General features: G+C 41.8%; 1 protein-coding gene across 1 annotated transcript in view; it reads left to right on the top strand.

The window, feature by feature from the left end:
• Positions 1-27,495, top strand: part of CYFIP2 (cytoplasmic FMR1 interacting protein 2) — a 164,630-nt gene that overhangs the window by 115,867 nt on the left and 21,268 nt on the right. The window contains exon 27 of the mRNA XM_014582780.2: positions 1,079-1,209. Within this exon, the coding sequence (XP_014438266.1) occupies positions 1,079-1,209 (131 nt within the window). The remainder of the gene's footprint in view (positions 1-1,078; positions 1,210-27,495) is intronic.

Genomic DNA, 27,495 nt, shown 5'->3' with positions numbered 1-27,495 from the left:
TGCCACCAGTGAGATAGCTTGAAATCTTTTTTTTTCTTTTAAGAATTATTTATGTATTTATTTATTATTTAATTTGGTATAGGGCATGTATGCTCACCAGCAAGAGACAGAGAGGGAAAGTGAGAAAGCAAGCTGCCAGGTCTGGGACTCGAACCCTGGTCAGCCATGTGGGAGTCCAGCAACTTGATTACCACTCCGCCTGCTGGATCACCTATAATCCTTTTAGCTTCATCTTCCATCAGTGGAAATGGATGTTGGGTACTGAGAAGCTGAAAAGGGGCTGCAAATGTGTGTGTTAAAATAGTGAACAGCACAGTTTCCTTGTAAAGGTCTTTAGTATCTCAGCACTTCTAGAACTTCCTCCCTGTGCCCATTTGGAGGAAGATGATGGCCAGGTGGCAGTGCCATGTCTAAGGAGAGTCAAGAAACAGGCATTTTTGCCACCCAACTTCTGGGCCAGAAAAATATTTCTTTCCTTCTCTAAGAGTGAATGGACTAAATATAGGGGGAATGGGGGAAAGATGGAGACTTGGACTTTAGTGCCTGATGTTTGTGTTTGTTTTTTTTTTCTCCAAAAATTATGATATCAGGTTTTTAGACATCAAGACCTGGCATCATGGCTGGGTCAATAATATCATGACATTGGGTCAGCGTGACTCAGAATAGGGAAGGGATGGGTCCAAAAACTCTGGCATTCAATCCCAGCTGTCTCACTTATTAGCTGTGCAACTGTGAGCTTGCCATTTACCTTCCCTGAAAACAGGTTAGTAGTGCCTAGTTTCTGCTGTCATTATGAGTATTAAATGAGATATTACAGATAAAGTGCTTAGCACAATATCTAACACCCATACAGAAATATTTGTTGTTATCAAGAATTTAGGCAACAGTTGGGAAGTGCTGGGAAATGTGTTTGTTTTGTTCTAAAAAACCATTTGAGCCCTGGGCCTACCAATAGAGGGATGTATGGTTGGGCTTTCTACTCTCCCAGAGTCGAGTCCAGAGCTGCTACTCAGTGGACGCCTCTAGTGAACCTGCTGAGCACTGCCTACTTCCCACTGACCATCTCATTCATCTCCAGGGATCCTGGAGTTCTTCCACCACCAGCTGAAGGACATCATTGAGTATGCTGAGCTCAAAACAGATGTGTTCCAGAGCCTGAGGGAAGTGGGCAATGCCATCCTGTTCTGCCTCCTCATAGAGCAAGCTCTGGTAAGTTCCAAGCACAAAGGAATTGGGGTGCCTCCACAGTGGAAGAGACCCTCACATGCCAACCTGATATTGAGGCCACAATACCACACCCTGCCCAGATAGCCCTGCGGCATCAATCTGTGCTCTCCTGGTCCACTTTCAGATAGCTCTGACTGTTAGAATGCTGGAAGGAGCACTGGCCTGGGAGTCAGGCAGACCTGGGCTGCTGTCCCAGTTCCTCTGTTCACCAGCTGTCCCATAGGCCAGACACGGTGCTGGGAGATGCAGCAGTAACCAGTTCCTGCCTCTGTTCCTTACCCAGCAGTGATGTGTTCCCAACCACAGCAAGTACTATGAGGGCTGAGGGAAGGGTCTGGTGGGAACATAAAACAGGAACTCGATGTGATCTTGGGAGTGAGGGAGGACTTTGCTGAGGAAATGGCCTGGAGAATGAGCAGGAATTTGCCTTGTGAAACTGTTCCAGGCCAAGAGAAGAGCATGCAGTTCTCATTTTTTGTGTTGGGAGACAATAACTTAACCCTGCAGAATAGTTTGAAGGCTGAAGAGAAATAATATATGTGAAGTGCAAGCAATAAGAACTAAATAATTGATAGTAGTTATTATGATGAGCAAAAAGCGTATCTCCCTGTACGCCCACCCTGGGGACACAGCGAACCAGCCCACTCGTCTTCCCGTGTGATCTTTTGTCTGTATTGGCCGCATTCCTGGTTTATTCTCAGAGGCGTGTTCACATTCTTCCTTGACACACTCCATTCTTCCATTCTGTCTCTGCTCTCTATGGGTGGTGCCCTCCGTGGTCATTTCTACAGGTGTAGAGGGAGGTTGTACATCCTAGAGCTCTAGAATGAAATGGAGAATGCTGGCACTCTGGGATGTTGCACGACTCAGGATGCAGGAGAAATCTCTTTCTGCATCCATTCATCCTTCTGTACACTCGTTCGGCAAACACTGTTCCGAGCCCACTCCTTGCCAGGTGCTGTGCTGGATCAAGGATAACTGGCCACGAGTAAGACTGTGATTGCAGATGGTGATACATGCTGTGAATAGGATTGATGGACAGGGCAGTGTTGGGGGGGGCATGCTGTTTTTGGAGAGGACAAAACCTGATGTCTTTCAGAAACAGGAGGGAACCCCGAAGTGAGCTGGAGTGGAAACGCAAAGGGGACAGTGATGGGGAAAGGTGCTTGGCAGTAGGTCACTAGGGTTTCTGCAGGAGAGGGAGGGATTTGATTGACTTTTCCTCAAAGGCTCTATTAGAAGAAACCACTGAAAAGTGAGTGAAGGAGAAAGCTGTTTGCATCCAGGGGTCATCTTGGAGGCAGTAGGCACACAGAACATTGGGGAAGGGGAAGGAAGGAGATGGAGCAAAGACAGAGCGAAGAGAAGGTATAAGAGTAAGAGCCAAAAAGGATCCTTCTGCTCTAAGTGTGCGTATGGGCTGGGGTGAGCCTATTTGTTCCAATCCTCAGTGTCCTTATCCCTTAGGAGGGGCTTGGACCAGCCTTACTCACCTAAGAAGCTCTGAAAGGAGGCCTGTGTTGGTCTGTGAGGAACGATTGCCTCTCTCTTACTCCCTATAAATGGACTCTCCAGACAGCTAATTGTCCCTCTTCGGATAACAGGTTTTTAACATGGTTCAGTGGGCCTGGGTTGCTATAGCAACTTAGCCTTCAGAAGTCAAGAAACTGCTGAAAGGCCTCAGTGGTGAGAGGAGAGGAGTGGAGGTGGGGAGCCTCCTTCAGCCTCCCTGAAGCCTCCTTCCTGAGTGTACCCGTTAGCACTTCCTTTTATGAGGGGCTTTAACTATACTATTCCAGTTTAAGTGGGTTGTTTTCATTGAAGAGGAGTTAAAAAAAAGACAGAAAGAAAAAAAGAAAAGAGTTGAACGGCTGTCCATAGAGACATCTGTGGAACATGCAGTCTTCTTTTTTGTTTTCCTCCCCAAAATATATTTCATTGTTGGATTGATTTATTCAAATCCAAGGACCCAATAAAATGTCAAACTATTGTATTTGGCAGCTAAATCCATTTCACTTCTTTTTTTTTTTTTCTTTTTTCATTTATTTATTTATTTTTGCATTTTCCCACAAACATTTACTTTACATATCAAAAAATTTTTGCTCATATTGCATATTTCTTGACAGTTATTAAACAACTTTCAAAATTTCAAAATACTGAATTTTAAAGATAATATTCAAAATATTTCTTATAATTTTGTATAATTTTGTTTGTAACACTATAACAACAGAGACAGTATGGTTTTAAATATTTTTGAGAAGATACTTGCATGTCACCTACTCAAATTGTTGAAAAGCAAATGCCCAGCACACAAGTCACACATAAACTTTCTCAATTGAGCCCTGTCTACCAAGTATTCTGTGATAGACCATCTGCTAGCTAAGATCAGTCTCTTTTTCTTCCTTCAAAGTTTTTCTCAAGATAATCCTCTGGGGTGGTTGCTCTTTCACAATCTCTACAGATTACAATGCTGGGCTGGAAAAGTCCAGGTTATTTTATATTATAAATTCTTTCATATATCTCCTCTAAGCCTCTCTGCCAGGCAGAACTATTTATGGTGCCAGGCCATCTTTGGTGTCAGGCTTCTGTTGGCTTACTTGAGATCTACCTTAGTTCCATAGTTTTCTGATTAATCTTCAGGTATGACATTCCAATCAAAGCCCTGTCCAATAATGAGTATTTCCAATTTCTTTCTTTCTTTTTTTTTTTTTTTTGGAGAGGTTTTTGCTATAGGGCGCGTGCACTCGCCAGACAGACAGACAGAGACATAGAGACAGAAAGTGAGAAATCACCCCCCAGGGAGGATGGTCACACCACAATCCCTTCTCCTCCATTCTCCTCTCGGGATCTTGAGCACGCACGCACGCACACGTAGCCGGCGTGAGTTTTAAGCCACTGGGTCCGGGACGCGAACCGTGGTCAACTACGTGGGAGTCCAGCGACATAGCCATTACGCTAACTGCTGGTTCCCAGTATTTCCAATTTCTGATTCAATGCAACAAGCATTATTAAACTTATGCAAATAACCCTTCTGCCACAAAATAAGAATGCTCCCAGATATTTTACAATTCCAGAGGGGACAGAAAAGTTTACGTTTCTATTTAAAGAAACAAACAAGAAATATATTTTAACAAATTGTTGAACCTATCAGCAACTCAAAAGAAAGTGAAATGCTTAAATTGGGATAATAAAGCATAATAAAAAATTATTAATGTTTTACTCAACAGTCATAAAATTCTATTTCGTCACTTCAATCTTATGTTCGAACTCTCTTCAGTTGAATATACAGTGTTACTGTGGTACAATCTCTGCGTTTAAATCCTGAAAATTAACATTCAACGTTATTATTGATATTTCTTGTCCCTAGCACTAAGTTTGTCATTTTCTTGATTGCCTTTTGTTCTCTGATTTCTGTATGTATCTTTAGTTTTCCTGGTAGAGCACTCCTTCCAGAACTTCTTGAAGAGTGGACCTGCTATTGGCAAGTTCTTTCAGGTCTTGTTTATCTGAGAATGTTTTTATCCTTTCTTTCCATATGAAAGATAATCTTGCTGGGTATAGTATTCTTGGTTGAAATTGTTTTACACTTAACACTTTGAATACATTTTCCCATTCTTTCCTTGCTTGCATTGTTTCTGATGAGAGGTCTGAGATTAGCCTGATTGGATAACCTTTATAAGTAACCTGAAGTTTCTCTCTTGCCGATTTTAGTATCTTGTCTTTGTAGATTTAGTCAGTCTGGCTATGCTGTGCCTCGGAGATCTTCTTGGGTTGATTCTATTAGGGGTCCTTTGTACTTCTTGGGTCTGAATATTTGAATGCTTCTCTAGGTTTGGAAAGTTTTGCAGGATTTCATGGAATAGATTATCAAAGCCCTTACTAGTTTCCTCACCTTCTGGGATACCAATAATTTGGATGTTTGGGCACTTAATGCTGTCTAGTATTTCTCGTATAGTATTCTCATTTTTTTTTTTTTTGGTTATTTTCTCAGATTTTTGGTTGTTTTTTCTAGATCAGAGATTTTGTCTTCAACATCCAAGATTTGATTTTCTGCATGGACTAATCTGCTTTTAATACTTTCAAGGGACGTTTTGATTTCCTGAATGGCAGCCTTCATCTCTAATAGCTCCATTTGATTCTTTTTTATGGTATATATTTCCTCTTTCAGATCATGGAAGAACTTCCTCACCTCCTGGAACACATTTTCTCTTTTTATCTGCACCTTCTGGAGTTCAGTATCTCTCAGCTCTTGTACTTCATTTTAGTTTTGTCACTATGAATATTCTGAATTCTCTATCAGACATTTCCACAAGTTCTACTGTACTGTCTGTGGGTGATGAGAGATTGTTCTTTTTCCCTTAAAGGAGAGATATTTTCTTGGTTTCTCATGTTTCTTGTGCTTCTGCGGTGGTTTCTGGTCATTCTTTGACAAAAATCTCTCCTCCACTATGCTTCACAATGGGGTATCCACAGAAAGAGATTAGCAGTTCAGATTTATAAAAAGAAATTTCTTCCTTAAAGCAGGAAGTTCAATAAGCATCGAGGATATCAATGTCTCTAAAAATATAGATGTTTGGCTACCGTGCACCTAGGCCTATCTAGACATTCAGTGTGTCGAGAGTGAAGCTTAGAGTGGGAAAGTAAGGACAAAACAAAACAAAACAAAACAAAAAACCAGAAACAAAAACTAGAAAAAATACTACTAAGAAAAGAGAAATAAATTTTTTTTACACGTAAAAAATGAAAAACACTTGGCATGCTATGCCAGGACACAGCTCAGCTTTAAAATGGCTTCTGAAATTAGCAAGTGAAAGAAAAGCCCCAAGGTAAGGAGAAGTAGTTGAAAAATTAAAAAAAAAGAAAAAGAAAAAGAAAATGCTCTTGTCATTTCTTCTCTCCTCCCGATGATAGAGTGGGCAACAATGATAACCTGGTCAGTGGTTCGAGAATATCACTGCCCTTGCAGGAATTAAGAAAATCTAGACCTAGACTCAGATGGGAACGACAGAGGCTGTCACGGGCAAGTTTCTCAACCTCATCTCCACATATACTGGGCTAGCCAACTATTCCTTTGCAGAGGGTGGGTGTCCTGTGCCTTGTCAGGTGTTGAGCTGACCCACCAGATGGCAGTAGCACCCTTCCCAGCTGTAACAACCAGAAATATCTCCAGCTATTGCCTGACATTCCTTTGGAGGACAAGACCTCACCCTGTGGAGAATCACCGATACAGTGCAACACTACATTTCGCAGCTGGAACAATGGGGGCCCAGAGGGGAACCTGACCTTCTCGAGGTTAAAGCTAGTGCAGGAACTGGGACCAGAACCAGATGTGACTCAGAGTTCAAAGATCCTTAAGGGATGCTCAACTCAACTTAGCAGACTGTTTTGGTGAGGACATTTTTTGTTGTCGTTTAATAGTTTCATACATACATCTCACCCCCTCTCTCCTACTTCCTCTTGCAGTTATAGTCCCCTTTTCTCCAATTTTGTTTTTCTTATCACATAGTTGAAATAAATTCATTCATAGAAAACCAAGAGAATCAGAAAGAAGAAAACAAAAACTATATTGTCACACTGAGATAACGCTATCCCTATTCCAAAGGATATTCTTCCAGATGCTTTTATGTTCTGGCATATTAACTTTTCTCATGTAAGGCTACGTGTTTGTTAGTTTTGTTATAAAAGTAATAACAAGAGTAGTTATACCTCTATAGAGTGTGTTGAGGGGCAAAGGCAGGAAAGAAGAATTTCTTGAGTTTTAGTTTTTATCCTAAATTATTGTTATTGCTATAAACATGTATTACCTTTTTTTTCCATAGGATGTATGTGCTTACCAGAGTGAGACAGAGACACCCGGGGTGGGGGGGATGGCCACACCACAGTCCCTTCTCCTCCATTCTCCTCTAAGGGTTTTGGCCATACACACAAGTGCCCGGTGTGATTTTCAAGATTTCCAGGTCCAGGGCTGGAACTGTGGTCAGCCATGTGGGAATCCAACACCTTAACCACCATGCCACCTGCTGACCCCATTTAGTACTTTTAAAAAATACTTGCACACTTAAGTGGGTACAACCTAGTTACGGGAAAGTAAAATTTAGAAGCCATCTCAGACCCTCGCTCCAAAGACCAGCAGATGGTGTAATGATGGTATCACTGGACTCTCACAGAGTTGACCAGTTTGAGTCCCAGACCCGATAACTTGAAACTCATGCTGGTCTGGGTGCATGTGTGTGTGCGCCCAAAACCCCAAGAGGAGAATGGAAGAGAAGAGATTTTGATGCGGCTATCTCCCTTAGGAAGTGACTTCTCACTTTGTGTTTCTCTCTCTTCTCTCTCTCTGTCTCTCCAGCAAGCACACGTGATGTATAGCAAAAAATCTCTTAAAAACAAAAATTACTACTGCCATAGGACACATGTGCTCACCAGAGAGGCATGGCGGGGAAGAGAGAGATAGAGATGGAAAGCACCCTTCATGGAGTGTGGTCATGCTGCAATTCTTTTTTCCTCCATGTTTCCATCCTGTCAGGATTTTGGGCACACGCACCCATGTTTTTCAAGCTGGCCAGGCCAGGATTTGAACCACAATCAGTCACATGGGATCCAGCTCCCACTGCACAGCATTTAATCACTATGGCATGAGTTTGCCCACCCCCCATCTGTTTTGGTCCCGGGTTGTTTTGTATAGTACTCTGAGAAGGCACTCCTCCAGCTACCCAAGAAGTTCTCTCTGCCCCTTTGCCCAGGCAGGACCTCTTGTCTTTTCTGTGTAAATGTTTCTTCCAGCCCAGAACAAACCCAAGATGTGTTCTTGATTGAATGACTCTGGGCAGTGAAGGCATCTTGACTCTCAGTAATTCCTTTTCTTTGCATGGCTTTACAGTTATGTATATTTACATCTCTTGAGACATGGCCTAGTTTGGACAACAAACATGCAAGGATTATCAGCATATCAAGACCTGGCACAGATGGCCAGAGAAGTCACAGTCAGTGGTTCCACAGATGCCAATGAGAACCCCCAAGGGCGGGCAGTATGCAGGACTCAAGGATTCCAGTTGTTGCATGTGTCCATTCCTCCATAGCACTGTTCATGGATGCACCCTCAGTGGACAGCATGGAGGATTAGCTCTCTGGGAGTGGGCGAGATGATCTCGGAGCTTTTTACTACAGATTGTCCTCAGATTACAAGGATTCAACTTCATGGTGGTGCAAAAGTGATACACATTTCAGTTAAACCCGTAGTGCAAATTGTGAATTTTATCCAAAATTCTTTTCTTCTTCTTTTTTTTTGGAGAGGTTTTGCTATAGGGCACATGTACTCACCAGAAAGAGAGACAGAAAGCAAGAAATCACCCCCCAGGAGGGATGGCCATGCTGCAGTCCCTTCTCTTCCATTCTCCTCTTGGGATCTTGGGCATGCACGCACATGCGCCCAGAGTGAGTTTAAGCCACCAGGTCCGGGACTCAAACCATGGTTGACTCCATGGGAGTCCAGCAAGATAGCCATTTTGCCAACTGCTGCTCCCCCCAAATTCTTTATAATAAGTTTATGATTTAAAAAAAGAAAAAACTTTATGTTAGGTGATTTTGCCCAACTGTAGGCTAATGTTAGTGTTCTGAGCACATTTTAGGTAAACTAAGCTAAGTTAAGCTATAATGTTCAGTAGAGTAAGTGTGTTAAATGCATTTTTGACTTACCTTTTCAACCTAAGGTGGGGTTACCAGGACATAATCCCATCATAAGTTGAGAAACTGTATTTACTTTAAAAAAAAGCTTTACTGTTTGTTAACACGATCTTTGATATCTTTGATAATGATAGCTATATAGAGTTGATAAATAGATAAGCATTATTTGAAATGTTCACTTAAAAATCTTATTGATGAAAGTGTCTGATCAGAAAAGTTGGGTGATCACTAGCCTAGATACAACAATGGTTTGAAAACAGCAGAAAACAAGAGCTGATCTGTAGGACAGAAGACAGGGGAATAGGAAAGGTTCCCAGGTAGGCAATCTTGTATCCTCAGTGCCTAATGCAGAGCTCATTAACTATGAGTGGGGTACATTTCAGCCCAGTCTTAGATAATAAATAGAAATGTACCTGTTTATCCTTTAAAATCTTAAGCTACCACTATTTGAGACAAAGTGATTAGTCACCTTCATCCAAAGGCAGCTCATCCCTGCTTAACCCATTATCTTTGTCAGTAAGTGCCAAGAAATCAGAGCCTTGGTGTACTCAGCCACCAAATTCAGGATCAAAAAGAAAAAGAAGTTTCTTGCGACTGTCACAAAACTAGTTGGTGGAGACAAGAATAGTGATACCCGGGTGGTTAAACTGCACAAAATGCCTAGGTATTATCCTACTGGAGATGTGCCTCGAAAGCATCACTCCTGGGACCATTCTGATCATCCTCATGGGACGCCACAAAGGCAAGAGAGTGGTTTTCCTGAAGCAGCTGAGCAGTGGCTTGCTACTTGTAACTGGACCGCTGGTTCTCAGTTGAGGTCCACTGTATAGAACACACCAGAAATTTGCCATTACCTCCACGAAAATTGGTATGAGCAAAGTAAAAATCCCAAAGCACCTTACTGATGCTTACTTCAAGCAAAAGAAACTGCGGAAGGCCAGACACCAGGAAGGTGGGATCTTCAAGACAGAGAAGGAGAAATACAAGATTTCAGAGCAGCGTAAGATTGATCAGAAAGCTGATCAAATTTTTGGCAAATTTTACCAAAAATCAAAGCTGTTCCTCAGCTCCAGGGCTACCTGCGATCCGTGTCTGCCCTTACAAATGGAGTTTATCCTCACAAATTGGTGTTCTAAATTGTTTGCCAAAAACCTAATTAAATAACTGATTATAAAAATAAATAAATAAAAGGCTATTATAAAATTGCTCCTTGACAACGAGAATGTAAAAGCAAAAAGGTTTTTGGAGCCAGGATTCAAAAATATTTTGTTGTAAAGGATCCACATGAAAATTTTTCAAGAAATCAGTATTTCATCTGTGTATTGCTTTCAGTCTTAAAATTTTCTTTTTTTTATTACACTTTATTTAAAATTGATGAACCATGAGAGATTTCCATTAATTACCAAAACTCTCAAGTGTTCCCAATTCACTTAGTCTACTGGGCTATTAGGGAATTTGATTTCTCTTGATGAAGAATTCTATGGAGATTCTGTGTGCATATAATAGATTCTGTGTGATCCTAAGAATGTCAGATTTATGTAGAACAGCCTTAGGCACTATGTTTAGGTTCCGGCCCTGGGTGAAAAAAAAAAATGATCATTTTAGCTGATTTCCTGAAGGGGATCATCAAATCAATCTCAAAACAACATTTTCTTAAATAATTTTTAAATGTAATTTTTCAGGCAGCAACAAGACAAATAACACAAAAATATTATGTCTTTGTCAAGTAAGTGCAGAGAGATGAACTGGAAAACTGGAAGCCGAAGCACCTCACAGGGATCCCCACTCTGGTTTTCTGGTGGGAGGGGAGTGGAGGGGGGGTGGGAACTGGGCCTAACCAGAGGCCAGTGTTCTAAACATTCCCTTATATGGAGGCACATCCCTTAGCCTAAGTATTTCCCGCATACCGAAGTTAAGCCCCTAGGATACAGGGCCTGCTTCCTACATCTGCCATGACCCTCCTTTACATAAAAAGTACAAACTGCAGCTTCCAGGCCCTCATCTGAGACTCCAGGTGCAGTAAAAAGCTCCACTGAGATATGACGCCTCTGTTCTTGCTCCCCAGGCCTCATTCTTCCAGCAGCTTTCTGGAGCCCTGGCTACATAAATCAGTCATGCAATCTTTCCTAATTCTCTGCGGGCTCTGTGTGTGGGTGGGTGGTCTTTTCCTGCCAATCTGTGCCTCACCTCAATAATACGGTTATGCTATGATGTCTCACCTCTGCCCCATCTCCTCCTCCCCGAAATTGTCAAGGGGATAACAGAACTACTATCCTGGATTGGAATCATGTCTGGTCAACTTGGTCAACTAGGAAAGGCTTATGACCAAGAAACTGTGGCCTGAGAAGGGCTTTTCCTTCCCCCACTCCCAAAATGTATACCAGTGTCATCCAAGGTTAGAATTTCCTGAAGTCGGAATTGGGGGTATACAAGGAGATGGTACTTGACGATAAGCCACACCGTGAGAAAGTTCTTTCTGTTTCACCTTCCCATCCTTCTGACTATCTTAATAAGAAAGTATCTCCATTTGGAACCAACACATGTTAACACAACTTTACCATTTGCTAATCTTGTTTTTAACAGAAAGAGGAAGGAGGCCTCAGAGGCAGAGGCCTGAGTAGGTAGCAGCTGGAATTATAATACTCCATTTTCATGGACTCCATTATTCTGGTGGCTTCCTAATGATGGCAAGAGATAATGTTTCCTTTAAAGAAATGGAAGTGATAAATAGTTTCATTTGTAAATAAGTTTAAGTTAAAAAGAAGTTGATTTAAATACAAAGGTTATGTAACTAACAGAACCAGTCTACAGAAACAGGATGACAATGAGGCAGAGACTGAAGCCTTGACAACTTCAGTCCACAAAGACTGCTTTCACGCCAGAGGTTCTCCACTTGAGCTGCTCATTAGGATAATGTGTGGAACTTTCAAGAATCCTAGGCCTACTCCCAAAGATATTGTTTTCCTTGGATTGGGATGAGCTCACACAGAAGGAGTTATTTTACAGATTTTTCAAGTGATTTTTCTTTTTTTAAGAGAGATTTTTGCTGGAGAGGCAGAAAGCAGAAAATCATCCCCCAGTGGGGATGGCCACACTGCAACCCCTTCTCCTCCATTATCCTCTTGGGATTTTGGGCACACATGCACATGCGCCCCATGTGAGTTTAGGCAGCTGGTTTCGAGACTTGAACTGTGGTCAGCCATGTGGAAGTCCAGCAACATAACCATCACACTATCTGCTGATCCCTTAGACTTTTCAAGTGATTTTAATAAGCAGTCGCAGTTGAGACCACTACAGTACACTGGGCTGCCTCCCTAGTGTTTAGAGATGCCCCCTTTATAATAATGCAGTTTGCTCCAGGCACTCTGTCCACTGGGTCTCCACAGACAAGTCATCCACTGAGAATTACGTAACCAAGGCTCTGATTTCTTGGCACTTACTGACAAAGATAATGGGTTAAGCAGGGATGAGCTGCCTTTGGATGAAGGTGACTAATCACTTTGTCTCAAATAGTGGTAGCTTAAGATTTTAAAGGATAAACAGGTACATTTCTATTTATTATCTAAGACTGGGCTGAAATGTACCCCACTCATAGTTAATGAGCTCTGCATTAGGTACTGAGGATACAAGATTGCCTACCTGGGAACCTTTCCTATTCCCCTGTCTTCTGTCCTACAGATCAGCTCTTGTTTTCTGCTGTTTTCAAACCATTGTTGTATCTAGGCTAGTGATCACCCAACTTTTCTGATCAGCCACTTGTACACGGCCTTCCTGGACTACATAGCTGATGCCCCAGACTAGGACGGGGTTTCAGCTGCAAAGAGGTTTCCCCTTCTTGGGCTTTTTAGCCTTGGGGTCACCCTTTTTAACGTTGCCACTGGCATCAGCCTACTTGACTTCAGGTTTCTTCTCCTTAGTATCCTGCTTTGTGGCTTTTTCACCTGCCATTTTGTATAGTGGGAAAGATGCCTTTTATTCTTATTAATCATTTAATGATTTCTTGTAATCACAATGCATTAGTACTTATCATATTGTGAAAATAGTATTAGCATGATGCTGATGCAAATAAAAATTACCGAATAGCAATTTTCACTCATTCACTCTTCTCAGAGAAAAACATCTAGAGAAGCACAGCACACAGAAATTCTCAGTTGAGAAAATCTTTGACATTATTTTTTTTTTGGTAGAGCTACTGTATATTATTCACACTTCTGAAAATTCATTATAGTTGGAACCTGGTTAAAAACCAAAACACTTTACAAAAGAAACACTTTAGGGACAATTTAGAGACATTTTAGTGTTGATTGCTTATTATATAATGTTATACTTTCTCAACTTAGGTGATCACAATATGGAGGTGATACAGGAAGAGGCCCATGTTATTAGGAGTCGTGTGCCTTGGTACTCAAGGTGAAAGTGACCCAATGTTTTCAGTTTACTCTCGCGTGATTCAGTGAAACATGGAGACCTAGGGCGGATAAGACACAATGTTCGTTGTGACCGCATTAAGGTCTAAATATATTAATTGTTCCTATGTTCATTGTTCTTTCAAACAATGAATAGAATTTTTCATAAAACAAAGTCGAAGAGGGAAAAGGCAACCACATCAGGAAATCAAAAGGTTAAGAAGAAAAGAAATCACTGAAGCAGATAAGATCATGGTGTATAGGAGGAAGAAATGCTAGGAGAGTTTTTGTTTGTTCCAGCTACTTCTGCTAGTTGGTGAGATTTATTCTAGGTAACACACACCCTGGAGGCACTTCAACCACATTTTTTTAACTTATAGAGGCATCTGCTAGCACCAAATTCAGCCCTGGCTCCCAGGCTGGCCATCTGTTTGATTTACCATCAGGAAATATCAGTTTGGGATCTTAGAAGGGTAAATGAAGCTGCAGAGACTGGACCGTCCAGTTAGAGAGAGACCCCATGGAATGTGGGAGTGGCTCTGAGAGAACGCCACCATTGGCCATTGTCTTGCCATTGACCAAGTAGGAAAGTTTGCCTTCTGCTTCAGGACTCTCGGAGGAAAAAAAACAATAATCCCATCTTTCTATGTTCAATTTAAGAGAAATGCCTCAAACCCAGCTTCTCCAAGCTCATGCCAAGGGAGCGATGTGCTACAGGTGGGATTTACTAACGAGTAAAGCAATAGGGGGCAAAGTGCAGCCCTGATTTCACCATATTGCAGCAAAAGGATCTTCATATAATTATAAATCAGATCATGTGATTCTCTGGCTTAAAATTAAAATAAAAATTCCCCACTTGGACCTACAAGACCAGAAGATTCAGCCATGCCTGTTCCACCCACTTCATCTCATTACCATTCTGGGGCATAGTAGTGCCCACCCTATGACAAAAACCAATGGAGGCTGGAGGATTGCAGCATCTTATTACCATTCTGTCCCTGGTTGTACCATCCAACCACTCAGCAGACTTTGATGGTCAAGTTCTAGATTTTTAAAAACTAAGGTATGCTTGCAGGGCAAGCTGAATCCCACTATTCTTGGCCTGTAACCTAAAGCTTACTGGCATTTACCATGTAGGTACAATAATTCAAGGGGCACCAAGAAGACCCACACCTCAATCCCCAAGCAAAAGCATTTCTACTTTCTATCAGTGTCTGAAATTCTCCTATTAGAGATCTACTCTGTCAGTTTGAAACGTTACCCGATCTTTAAAAGGACCTAAAATACAATTCAGCTGGAGTGCCAAAATGGGTCAGAAGAAAGGGAATGCTGGGCTAGCCCTGCAGCCTCACAGCAAGGAAGCTGGATCTCACATGGCTGACCACAATTTGAATCCTGGCCCCAGCAGCTTGAAAAACACTCCCTAAACCAACATAACAGAGAAACGGAGGAGAAGGGATTATGGCATGACCATTCTCTATTGGGAGTGTTTTCTCCCATTCTCGCTTTATCTTTCTCTCTCTCTCTCACCTGCATGCACCCTCTGGCAATTAAAAAATAATAATAATAATAAAAAAGGAAAAGAATGCTGTGAGAGCCAGTACTTTAGTGGCACTTATCAAATAATTTTGAGGACTAGGATGATCACTCAGAAAAGAGTTTGGGGGATCTAAAAATAGCACCAAAAAAGCATTACAATAGAAGCTTGATACTATACAGGTTAACCTGTTGATAGTATATGTTAAATGATAAAAATACATTAAAGTAAGTATAATTACATGTTATGTGCAAGGGCCAGTAGGTGACATAGTGGTTAAAGCACTGGATTCCCACATGGTTGACTGTGGTTCAAGTCCCAGACCTGGCTGCTTAAAATGCCAGGTGCATGTGCATATGTGCCCCCATATCACAGGAGAATAGAGTAGAAGGGATTGCAGCACAGTCATGCCCCCTGGGGGGTGGTTTCTCACTTTCCCTCTCACTGTCTCTGTCTGTCTGTCTTCCACAAATGCAGGTACCCTATGACAAAAGCCTTTTAAAAAATGGTATGTGCATAGAAGAAACTAGTGGAATAAACTCCAGAAGGTTACCAGTGCTGACCCCTGGGAAATGAAATTACATGGTTTTTTTCTTTTTTTTTTCTTAAAAATTATCTGCATTTTCCATGTTTTCAAAAATGAACATAAAATCTTAAGCCAGCAAAAAGGAAAGGGGCCAGAGGAACAATTTTGAAAATATATCTGCTCAATTAATAGTTTTTCAGAGGATAGCCTTTGCCTAGAGGCTAAATTATTTGGTGCATTTCCAAGTCAAATACCATATGAGGGGTTTAGAATATTATTGTTGTTGCTGATGGTCCTAGGAAATCAGAGATAGCAAACCCGCGCTTGCATGCCAGTGCCCTTCTTGCACAAGGAGCTGGACACGGCATCAGTATCCTTTCTGTGAGCAGCCACTGCCTCTCACTTGTGGCTGATGCATGAGATGACCCAGGCCACCTCTACCACATGTGTTGTCTTCAGGCAAATCCTTAAGACATGTCATCTCCTTCTTCTAAAGTGTTATCATAATATATTCATTCTTAAAGAACAGAAGACTGCAGTACATCTAGTAGAACAGGACCATTAAAAACAATCAGTCTCAGGACCAGCAGATGGCATAATGGCTACATCGCTGGACTCCCACGTAGTCAACCATGGTTCACATCCCAGACCTAGTGGCCTAAACTCATGCCAGGCACATGTGTGTGCGTGCCCAAAATCCTGAGAGGAGAATGGACTAGAAGAGATTGCGGCATGGCCATCCCCTCCCCCCGGGGGGAGGAGTGATTTTTCACTTTCTGTCTGTCTGTCTGTCTCTCTCTTTCTCTCCAGAGAGTACATGTGCCCTATAGCAAAAATCTCTCTATAAAAAAAAATTAAAATTTAAAAAAAAAATCGGTCTCTGATGTCTGTAGAGTGCTAGGCACTCACTAGAATGGGAGGCCTTTGGGCACTAGATTGTCTGAATAAATCATACATAGCATCTCTGGGGCTATGTATGTCATCTCTGCTGGAGATAAGCTCACTGCCTCCCAGATAAAAACCATAAGCCCCAGCAAGATGACCCCATTATCTCCCAGTGAAAGCGGAGTGGGCTAAGACCCTTGGGACCTGCCTCATTGTCCTGATCGCGTAGGTACTGGAGTTCGTCCTGCCTTGGTATCCAGGAGGAAACCGGCCTCCAGAAATGCCCACTGCCACTGGGCCGGACACATAGTCTAGTATAGCAGGGCGACCTGGCACAGCACAGGATGCTAACTGGAAAAGGACCACCAGTCAACCAGTCGTTCTCAGGGCAGCCTGGTGGAAAGACTGTGAGTCTTCCTTGCAGTAAATTTCCAACTTAATTTCATTTTTGTTTCCAGTCCATGAGTTTGCTGATTTCCCATTCTGCAGTAGTACTCAGTAAGAAGTGTAGTTGGCTCTCTGGGCCTTCGCTGTTGCATCAGTGGCAATGCAGATCCTCCCTCCTTCCCAACATCAGCATTTTGGTTCTAAAGGAGGTGTGTTCTAGAGAGCAGGGTATTCTGTTCCTAATGATGAGTGAGAGACACTTGGATGTTGGGGACATTTACCACCAGCATTCTCAGTGGTCACTTGGACTTTTTCTAATCAACATTCCCAACATGAGACTTGCTAGGAGCCCAGGAGCATCCTCATGCCTTTGCTCCTCTGCAAAAGATCTTTTTCCCATCCAAGGCAGCAAAACTCAGCAAGTGAGAGAATGAAATAGTAGTCAGGTTGATTTTAGAAAAAGATGATTCTCCTATATAGGCCCAATAGCCACTCCTGGACCAGGCCACACCTCAGTCAATAAGAGAATCTTGAGCGGTCATAGCTCCAGCTTATCACCCCTCTCTTCATGTAGTAAGTACAGCAGACCCTTCTTATCCATGAGAGATACGTTCCAAGACTCTCAGTAGATCCCTGAAACCACAGATAGTACCAAACATTAATACACACTAGGTTTTCTCCTATATACACAAGCCTTTATAAAGTTTAATTTATAAATTAGGTACAGTAAGACGTAGATATAACTGATACTAAAATAGAACAATGGAGCCAGCCCATGGCATGGTGGTTAAGGCAGCTGGAGCCCACATGGCCGACTGTGGAGTTTAAGTTCCAGACCCAGTGGCTTGAGGAGCATGCTGAGCGCTTGTGCATGAGTGCACAGAATCCTGATAAAGGAAGAGATGGAGGAGAAGGGATTGTGACATGACCATCCTCCATGGGGGTATTTTCTCCCCCAACCCTTTTTCTTTCAGTCTGTCTCTGGCAGGTACATGTGCTGCCCTCTAACAATTTGTTTTTTAAAGGAACAATTATGGCAATGTGCCAGCATCACCACTTTGGGGCCATTATTAACTAAAATAAGGGTTACTTGAACACAAGCCCTCTGATACCTCAACAGTCAAACTGATAACTAAGTTGGATCCCAAGTGACCAGCTGGAAGGTAGCACAGATTCTGGGCAGGACAGCGTGAGATTTCATCACTTTATTCAGAACAGTGTGTCATTTAAAATTTATGAGTTATTTCTGGAATTTTCCATGTAAGACTTTCAGACTGTAGTTGACTGTAGGTAACTGAAACCATGGAAAATGTAACTGCAGGTAAGGGAGGACTACTGTATTACTGTATTTACTTATACTCTGCCTGTATCCAAAAGAATATGCAGGGCCTTAGTAAGTGTGGAGACTGTTACACAGAATACGGCCAAAAAGGTGACAAGAGGCCAAGGAGAAGGAGGAGGGGGAGCTACCTCAGGCTGCCTCAGCTGGTTTCAGATTGATTCTGCCGTGCTCTACTGGAAAGGGCACATCTTTGGACTCAGAAATCCTGATTCAGGTCTAGCGTCTGTACTTGATACCTTTGAGGCTCCTCGGAGCCGCAGTTTCCACACTTGATAACTGCTGGGGTCCAGGACCACCCTCACAGACTTTTTAGCAGAACATGAGGGGATGAATGTTAGTCTCAGAGCTTCACAAGCAAGTCCTAGTTACTGTGAGCTCCCTTCTCTCCTCCTCCCACAAATAAGGAGTCTGAGTACGCCTTTTCTGTAAGTCCCCTAGGGTCTGAGCACCTGCTTCCTGCCTGTCCACAGCCCGTGGCTCACCCTCACCCCCCACAGCCCAAGTCAATGATTTCCTGCATCCATCACATCCACTGGCTCATCTTCTCTCTGTCTGGGATATCACACCTTTTCTGCCAGTTCAAAACGCTGCCCATCCTCTCAGGCCCACGTCAAAGCCATTGTTTGCTCATTCCCCAGTTCCAATGCAGCACACACTTTATCTAATCCCTTTCTCTGCAAGGAACCTGGTGGTCATTCTCCCTTCTCCCAGGCTCAACAAACACCCACCCCTTTGTTGGCAACCCTTCCTGTTGCACGTAGTTAATTCTGCGTCATTTCCTTTGGTTGTCTTCCCCACTAGACTGTAAAACTCAAGAAAACCTAGGTTTTACAGAGTCCTACCTGTTGCCATGTTTCCCACAGCATCCAGGCCCCTCTCCAGGTCTGCAGAGCACGCTGTTCTTGTCTCTGTGCCTTTGGGTGGCCTGTCAGATCACGGAGTAAGCACTCAGTAGATATTTGGTGACCTGAAGGAAGAAAGAGAAGTCGTGCCAAATACATAGAAGTGGAGTTCTTCCTCTACCCCTGTGGGTTGTGCGCGAGTAGACACAGAAGCACCAGACTTTATTAGTCTCCCCTTGATATCAAGGGTCACTTTGTGCCTTCACTTTCTTTGGTCTCTTGTAATCAGAAGAACTGAAATATCCAGAAGGGACTAGTCTCCTTGAAAAGCATCTGCCCACGCGTACCCTTACACCTGTGCTTTTTCTTTCCCCTGGGGTTAGTTTCCACCCTCATGCTGGTAATTCCCAAGTTTGGATCCATTCCCAGACTCTGCAGGGCCCCTGCCCTTATATTTAGTTGCTTTTTAAACCTCTTCTCTTAGATGGACACAGGCATCAGAACTGGGCCTTGCCTAAATCAGACCTCAGGTCCTCCTACAGGCAAACCTACTGTGTTCTCTAACTCCATGAAGATGGCTTGGTGTAGATGTCGCTTTCCCCTCTCTGCCTTCATCTGCAATCAGCCAGCGGGCCTGTGGCCTCCACTTCCTCCTCTCTGCCTTGCCACTCCTCTGGCCTCCTCTCTCTTGCTTGGACCATTCCGACATCCATTTTGTCTCCCCAGTCCTTTCTTCCCCTTGCTGCCAGATGATGAAATTGTAGATCTGGCCATGCCTTTTCCCTGATTAAAACCATGGGGACAGCACATAAGCAAGGTGCAGAAGATCCTTCCTGCTCTGCCTCCTGTGTACCCCTCCTTTCTTGTCTTGTATCAGCTCCCCCCACTGAAAGCTTCTCCCTGCCTGGTTCCTTGTGCCTGCCCCACCAGGGCCCCTCTTGGTATGATCCTATCAGATATGAATGAAACTAGAAAGTTTCTCAAGTGGTGACATTTTAAGTGGTTTTTCTCCTCTGTTTTTGATCATTTTGCATTTTTTCATAACATGTATGTAAAGCAAAAGATAAAAATATTTTACACTGGGACCAACAGGTGATGTGGTGGTTAAGGGTGCCAGACTCCCACATGGCTAACTCTGGTTTGAGTTCTGGACCTGGCAGCTTGCTTGCACTCTCTCACTCTCGCTCTCGCTCTCACTCTTGCTCTCGCTCTGTCTCTCTCTGGTCAAATTGAAATAAATAAATAAAATTAAATAATTATTTACAAAGAAAATACACTTAAAAAAATATATATGTATATCTATTTCATACTTCCCAAGACCTTGGCTAAATGGGCTGATGTGGAAAGCAGTGGGTGTTGAAGTGAGGTGGACTGGGTCTGAATGTCAGCCTTATCATTTACTTGATAGCTAAGTAGACCTGGTTAGGAAACTTCACTTCATCTAGAACTTCAATGTCCTTGTCCACAGGATAGGGACAGTAAAACCTACCTTACAGGGATGTTCAGAAACATAAAATAGATAATGAGTGGGGCTAGCAAGTGGCATAGTAGTTAAGGCACTGGATCCCACATGGCCAACTCCACAGTTCGAATCCTGGACCTAGCAACTTGAGAAACATGCCAAGTACATGTACATGCAGGACCAAAATCCCAAGAGGAGAATAAAGGAAAAGGGTTTGTGGTGTGGCCATCCCCCATGGGAAGTGGTTTCTTCCTTTTCCTCCCCTTTGTCTCTCACTGGTAAACACACATGCTCTATGACAAAAATTTACCAGAAAAAAAGAAAAAGTAGACAATGAGTATATAGCACCTGGCACACAATTAGGGCTCATTGCCGCTCTTTGTCTGAAGAACAAAGCAATTACATTATTATAGACACTCCGTTCTAGGGAAGGACCTTAGAGACCATTTGATCCAGCCGCTTCATTTTGTTCCATTTAACTGATTCTTAATTGCATATGATAAATCAAATAATACAGATGAGCATATAATGAAAAACATCACTCCCGCCTCCCTGGCACCTCTCCCACCTGCATCCCAACCCCCAAGGCAGTCTGTTTTAATCATTTCTGTTTCTGATTTTCCTTGTTCTCTCCATAACACCTAATCATATGAAAATAACGTCTGTTTCTTAATTAGTCACTTTAGGTAATACTTACTGACTCCCTCGTTGGAAAGATGCAATTTCGGCTCACTTAGACCTGCCTCCTCTTTTCCTCTGAATATTTGGTTATATGCTTTGTTGTTTTTGTTGTTTTCCTTGTACGCATAGGTAACACATTTACACATCTGCTGCTTTTGTTGGTAACACGGTTTAGTGTCTTGACTCCTTTCCATGGAAAACCAGAGACCAAGGAAAGTTAACACCCCTGGCACTTCTGCCCCCTACGGCCCATGAACTGCACTTTAACCGCCCTAGCATCACAGCTGTATTTTTATGACGTTTAACTTTTGTTCTCATCTGTGATTTGCCTTAAACTGAGCCTAAAAGAAAAAGAAAATGCTTTTTCCATTATTAAGCATATGCAGATATGATTTTTTGCTAGACAAGCAAGTGGAATGCTAACATTTTATTTTCTTCCCTCTGATTCCAGTCGTAAGACTACCAAATATCTTTATTTTAAAGTTAAGAAGAATTTGTTGCTTTCAGGGTTTTTCAAGTTTATTTTTTAAAGTAATATGTGTTCACTATAGACATTTTATGAAATACATGTAAGGGGGGGGTAAGCAAAGCATGGAGAATAGGATACAAAATAGAAAACACCTGAAAATCCTACTACATGGAAGATTGGAGGACTGCTTTAAAATATTACACATAGTTCATATAGAATAATCTATAAAATTGAATGTTTTTTAGACAGAGTCTTGCTGTATCACAGTCTTCCTGCCAGCCTCCTAAGTAGCTGTGGCCACAGGGACATGCCACAATGCCCAGCTCTTTTTAGACAAGATGTTGTGATGTTGCCCAGACCAGCCTCAAGCCCTCGATCCTCTTGCCTCAGCTTCCCATAGCTAGGATTCTAGGTGTACACAGCCCTGCTCAGATCAAAACCAGGCCTCCCTGTGGCCTCAGCCTATGGAGGCACTTTCTTAACAGCACATTCCTCCATGACTAGACAGAAAATATTTCTTTTATTAATACTAGGACAGCCGTCCAGGTCTATATAGGAAAACCCAAATAAGATTCTGTTCTCTGCCTCAATTCCCTTGTATGACAAGAGAGTCAACTTTTATTCCACATAGTCAGTGAGCATTTGTTGTATATCAAGCACTGTGTTCACTATTGAAAATAAAGTACAGTCAGAAATGAGTATTCATCCTATTATCATTGAGGTTAGATTCCAGTGGGAGGCAGAAGATACTAATTTGAAGTGTAAACCATAGAGATTGAGTTCAGATGCTGAAAAGAGAAAGAACTTGGTCCTTTGAGAACACGTGAAAAGGTAACCTACAGGGCAGAGAGGTCTTGAGAGGGTCAGAGAAGTATTCCTTGAAGGAATGATGCTTGTCTCGGTCTGTATGTAGTGCTCTAACAGAACACCTGAGGCTTGATTGTTATAAAGAAAGGAAGTTTATTTGGCTGACAGTTCTGGAGGCTAGAAAGTCCAAGAGCTTAGGACTAGCATCTGGATGGTCTCTGTGGTCCATTGTGGTCTGGCTCAGAGAAGCAGGAAGAAAGTGGATACTTGGAAAGAGAGAGACCTACAAGCAGCTACCTTGCTTTTATAACAACTGCTGTCTCCTGGGAGCTACTTAGTAAAAACTTACCCTTTCCTGGGAGTTGGCATTAATGATTCAAGAGGGATCTGCTCCCATGTTCTTGACAGCTCCCACTAGGCCCCTCCTCCTACACTGCCCCATTGGGTGTCCAGTTAACATAAGTATGAAGAGGTCACAACACTCAACCATGGCAAAGCTTGAACTGAGATCTGAAAGAAGAATGGGAACTTACTAAGCAAAGGAGATAGGGAAGAAGAGATGGATTAGGGACAATCCCAGAAAGAAAGCAAGGATTCCATGATGGGTACACAAGTTGCACATTCATATGACAAAAACCTGGGGGGTGGAGGGAGAGTGGAGAAGGCCAACGCTGGATGGCCTTCTCAGGCCAAGTAAAGAATCTTTCCAGCAGGAAGTGGCTAGATACACAGATGGGTGACCCAGCCTGAATCCTTTCAGCATAGATTCCCAAAAGAACCTTGTTTGGATCTCTACATGCAAACAAAATGGACCTTTGTTTTGCTCCAGAACGGATGCTTTTATAACCAATCACAATGATCTCAGCTAATGAATACTAAACAGGTACCTTCCTCAAAAGGTGTTGACAAGGTGTAGCCACCTCATTATGCAAATGGAACATCCTCTGGAATCTCCCAGGCAAATGCTATCCCACCTCTATTAGGAAATCACATCTCTCTCTCTTCACATTCATTAACAGTGACATTGCAAAGTAGAGAACAGGCAAGAATCATGCCAATGAGAACCACCCCAAAGCACCCTAGCCTTGAGGCTTGAAAACTTAGGGTGGGATCATAAAGGATAAATGGAACACTCTTATCTCTTCCAAAAGAAATCTGAAGTAGAAGGTCACCACGTAAACTGAATAACAAAGCATCATTGCTCTTGTTGAGGACTTAAGAGCCTTCCTTCCTTTCTTACCTCTAAGGTGGCTGCCAAGAAGTTTACCCAGATTAACAAAACAGAAAGTTGATAGATTTCATAATGGGCAACCTTCTGGTAACAAGACATTTCAATGAGTGACTGAAGTTTTGGGAAGAAAGGCAAGAAAACTTGGCAGTGGGGCCATGTGTACCAGTCCTCTATTTGTAACTTCTCATTGCACTTTAAAATAAAACCCAAACTTAAGACCATCCCTACAAAGCAGTGACCTTGTCACTCATGCCTTCAGGAGGCCTCATGCTGTCTGTACTGTGATTCTCTTCATCACTATACTCCCATCACTGTACTCCACCTTAGTCCCTTCTCTTACCTCTCACATATGCTTGGCTAGCTACACCTCACTTCATTCCATTCTCTAGTCAAATGTCACTCCCTCCAAAATATTAGTCTTAACCACCTGAAGTAGCCCCTTCTGTGCTCCCAGTCACTCTTTAGCCTGTTACCCTACTGTGTTTTATTACTAACTGATATTGTATTTTCTGATTTGTTTACTTATTTTCATCTGTCTCTATCAAGTAGAATATAAATTGTGTAAGGGCAAGCCAGAGATCTAGTCTAACTTGTTTTACATCATATCTGTAAAACTTGGACCAGTGCCTGGTATTCAATAAGTATCTGTCAACTGAAGGAATGAATAGAAGTAATGACAGCATTCTCATACTTGGAGGACTGTCATGTGGACAAATAAATTTATTTGTTTACTCAAAAAACATTTATGGTATAGCAATTAAGAATTACTGAGTAACTGTTATATGTTAGGTATTGGGGATAAGAGATAAAAATAGAGACACCATCACTACCTTTAAAGAACTCATAGTGTTGTGATGGTCAGTATGGAGAAATGTGGACAGAATCAAGAGACATGAGACTCAACTGCACAGAAGTGCTAACTGATCTTGGGGAGGTGAAGAAGAGAGAAAAGATAAGCCTCAGCTTTTAGGATTGTGCCAATGAGATGATTGTGCCATTCTATGAGCAAGGAACATCAAGGGATAAGAGGAGAAGAAGGTCAACCTTAGAAACATTGCACTGTGGCATATCCAAGTATGAAAATCCAGTAAAGAGTTAGCTAGCCAAGTCTAGATGGAAATGCAGACTCATTGGATCATAGGCTGTGGAATATTGTTCCAAGTCGGAAAAGTAGGTGAGATAATTAGGTGGACAGGGTAAAACGAAAATCAACATTTAAGGGATAATCATAAGTAAAACCTACAAATATACTAAAAAGTAAGAAAGAAAAATGGTGGAAATAAAAAAATACATTAAAAAATGTCATAGTTACTGAGGAGGATGGTGCCTAATATTTTAGAAACACCACTTATGATGAAGACTGAAAAGTATCCATTGAACTTGGTGACAAACAGTCCTTGGTAATCTTTGTTAGAGCCATTGCTATGGCCTCGTATGGTTGGGTACAATATTTTTGTTTGCTGAGAAGAGAAACAAAGACTAGGAAATGGAGAGAGGTGTAGAAAACTTGTATGAGATGCTCAGCCCTGAAGGGAAAAGGAGAAACAAAAGGTTGGCTGAAAACACTGGCTGAATAATAGATTTAGTGATCCTCTAAAGAGCAAAACAAAGATCTAGAGTGGATACTATTGGGAGGCAGCCTTGGCTTAATATGAAAACCAAACCTTCTTGGCATCAGTTTAAAAATAGATAGAGCTGCCTCCAGAAAAATGGAGCTTTTGGTTGCTGGAGGTACAATAGAATAGCTTGAATGTTCCATGAAAGAATAATCAGTGTAGGCTTCCACTTTAAGAAATTAGAGAAAGAAGAATAAACTAAACCAAAGTGAACAGAAGGAAGTAATAAAGAGCTAAAACCAGTAACATTGAAATAGATAAACAATAGAGAAATATGAATGAAACCAAAAGCTAGTTCTTTGAGGAGAAAGTAATAAAATCAATAAAACTCTAGCCAGACTGATTAAGAACAAAGAGAAGACACAAGTTACCAGAAATGAAAAAGAGATATCAGTACAGACCTCACATGCATCAAAAGGACAATAAAGATTTTCTATAAACAACTCTATGCCCATAAATTAAGTTTAATTGAAAGGAGTCAAGTCCTTAAGAGAGATAAACTCCTAAAACCCACTTCAGAAGAAAATTAGTCAATTGTCCTTTACCTACTGAAGAAATATTAATCTTAGTTATAAAAATAAATTCCCAACAAAGAAAACTCCAGATGCAGATGGTTTCCTTTGTGAATTCTACCAAACATTTAAGGAAGAAATAATACCAATTCTACACAATGTCCTAAATAGAGAAGAGGAGAACTCTTTCTAACATATAAGGCTAATGTTACCCTAATACCAAAACCAAAGACGTTTAAAAAGAAAACTACAAATAAATATCCTTCATGCATTTACATAGGATAAAAATCTTCAACAGAATGTTAGCAAGTAAAAACATCAAGCCAGGGGCCATCAGCGGGTGCAGTAGTTCAAGTGTTGAACTATCCACATAGCCAACCATGGTTTGAGTTCCAGACTTGGAGGGTTGCTTTCTCATTTTCTCCCTTTCTCTCTCTCTCTCTCTCTCTGTCTGTCTCTGTCTCTTTCTCTAGAGAGCACATGTGCCCTATAGCAAATTAAAAAATAATTATTATAATTAATAAAATTAAATTAATCTAAAAAAATCAAACCATACATATTAAAGATAATATGTCACAAGTAAGTGAGGTTTAATCTCAGGAATGCAAGACTTGTTCATTATTCAAAAAATCAGGCAATGTAAATCACCATCTTAATATGAAGGAATAGCCTGAATGACCTCTAAGCCAAGTTTTCAGGTTATAGTTTGTCTTGATAGTTGTAGGTTCTTTATCTGTGGATTCAGCCAACAATAGGTTGAAAATATTGGACCAGAGGTGGTATGGAGATTAAGGCACTGGATACCACATTGGCTGATTATGCAATTTGAGTCCCAGACCCGATGGCTTAAAATTCATGCTTGACACATGTGTATGCGTGCCCAAAATCATGAGAGGAGAATGGAGGAGAAGGAATCGGAGCATGGCTATGCCCACCCCTCCTCCCAAGGGATGATTTCTCACATTCCCTCTCTCCTCTCTCTCTTTCTTTCTCAGTGTCTCTCTCTGAAAGACTTGCACCCTATGGAAAGAAAAAGAGAAAAGAAAAGAAAAAAAAGGGAAATAAAAAACAAGAGAAAAGATTTGGAAAAAGGAAAAATTGGTTGCGTCTATACTGAACACATACAGATTTTTTTCTTATTCCGTAACATTACAGTGTAATGTTTACATAAATGCTATTTACATAACATTTACATTGTTGTATTATAAGTAATCTAGAGATAATTTAAAGTCTATGGAAGGATATGCATAGGTTATGTGCAAGTTCTGTGCCGTTTTATATACGGTACTGGAGCATCCATGGATTGGGTACATGTGCAGGGTCTTCAAACTAGCCCTTAGCAGATATCAAGAAACAACGACATATGACGACTCAAAGGATCTAAGTTTAGAAATAGCAATGAAGGCAAAGTTGCATGATCCACTGATAAGAAGAGAAACAGCTTAATTAAGAAAGGGCACAAGTCTCCTCTCTAAGAAATAGAATTACCATCAATTAGATTAGGCAGGTCCCTCTGAAGGGACATCAGAGTACTTCCCTCTGGGATCCTTATTTTAAGGACTAATCTTCACTTTCTTAAAAAGGAGTTTCTGGGTATCCCTCTTGAGTAGCCAGATGTCCCAGCACGGTGGTGTTTCATCCCGGCTTGGATGGAGGAAGCCAAAGGCACTCACAATTTTTATTTTCTTAGATACCTAGAATATCAGTGTCAGAGCTCGCACAGAGCTTGGATCTTACCTAATCCAGATGTCCACAATTCAAAGAAGAGGAAACAGGCCCCAGTGGAGGGTGTTTCTCCAGGCCCCTCTCCTCCCCTTTGTTCTGAAATCCAGAGATCATAGCTGGATCCTGGGTAGTCACCCATTAGACCACATTTTCTGTC

The sequence above is a fragment of the Tupaia chinensis genome, unplaced genomic scaffold (genome assembly GCF_000334495.1).
Source record: "Tupaia chinensis unplaced genomic scaffold, TupChi_1.0 Scaffold143796_1, whole genome shotgun sequence".
NCBI lineage: Eukaryota > Metazoa > Chordata > Mammalia > Scandentia > Tupaiidae > Tupaia > Tupaia belangeri.
The sequence above is the reverse complement of the archived record's forward strand: the minus strand, read 5'-3'. Positions and strand labels throughout refer to the sequence as shown.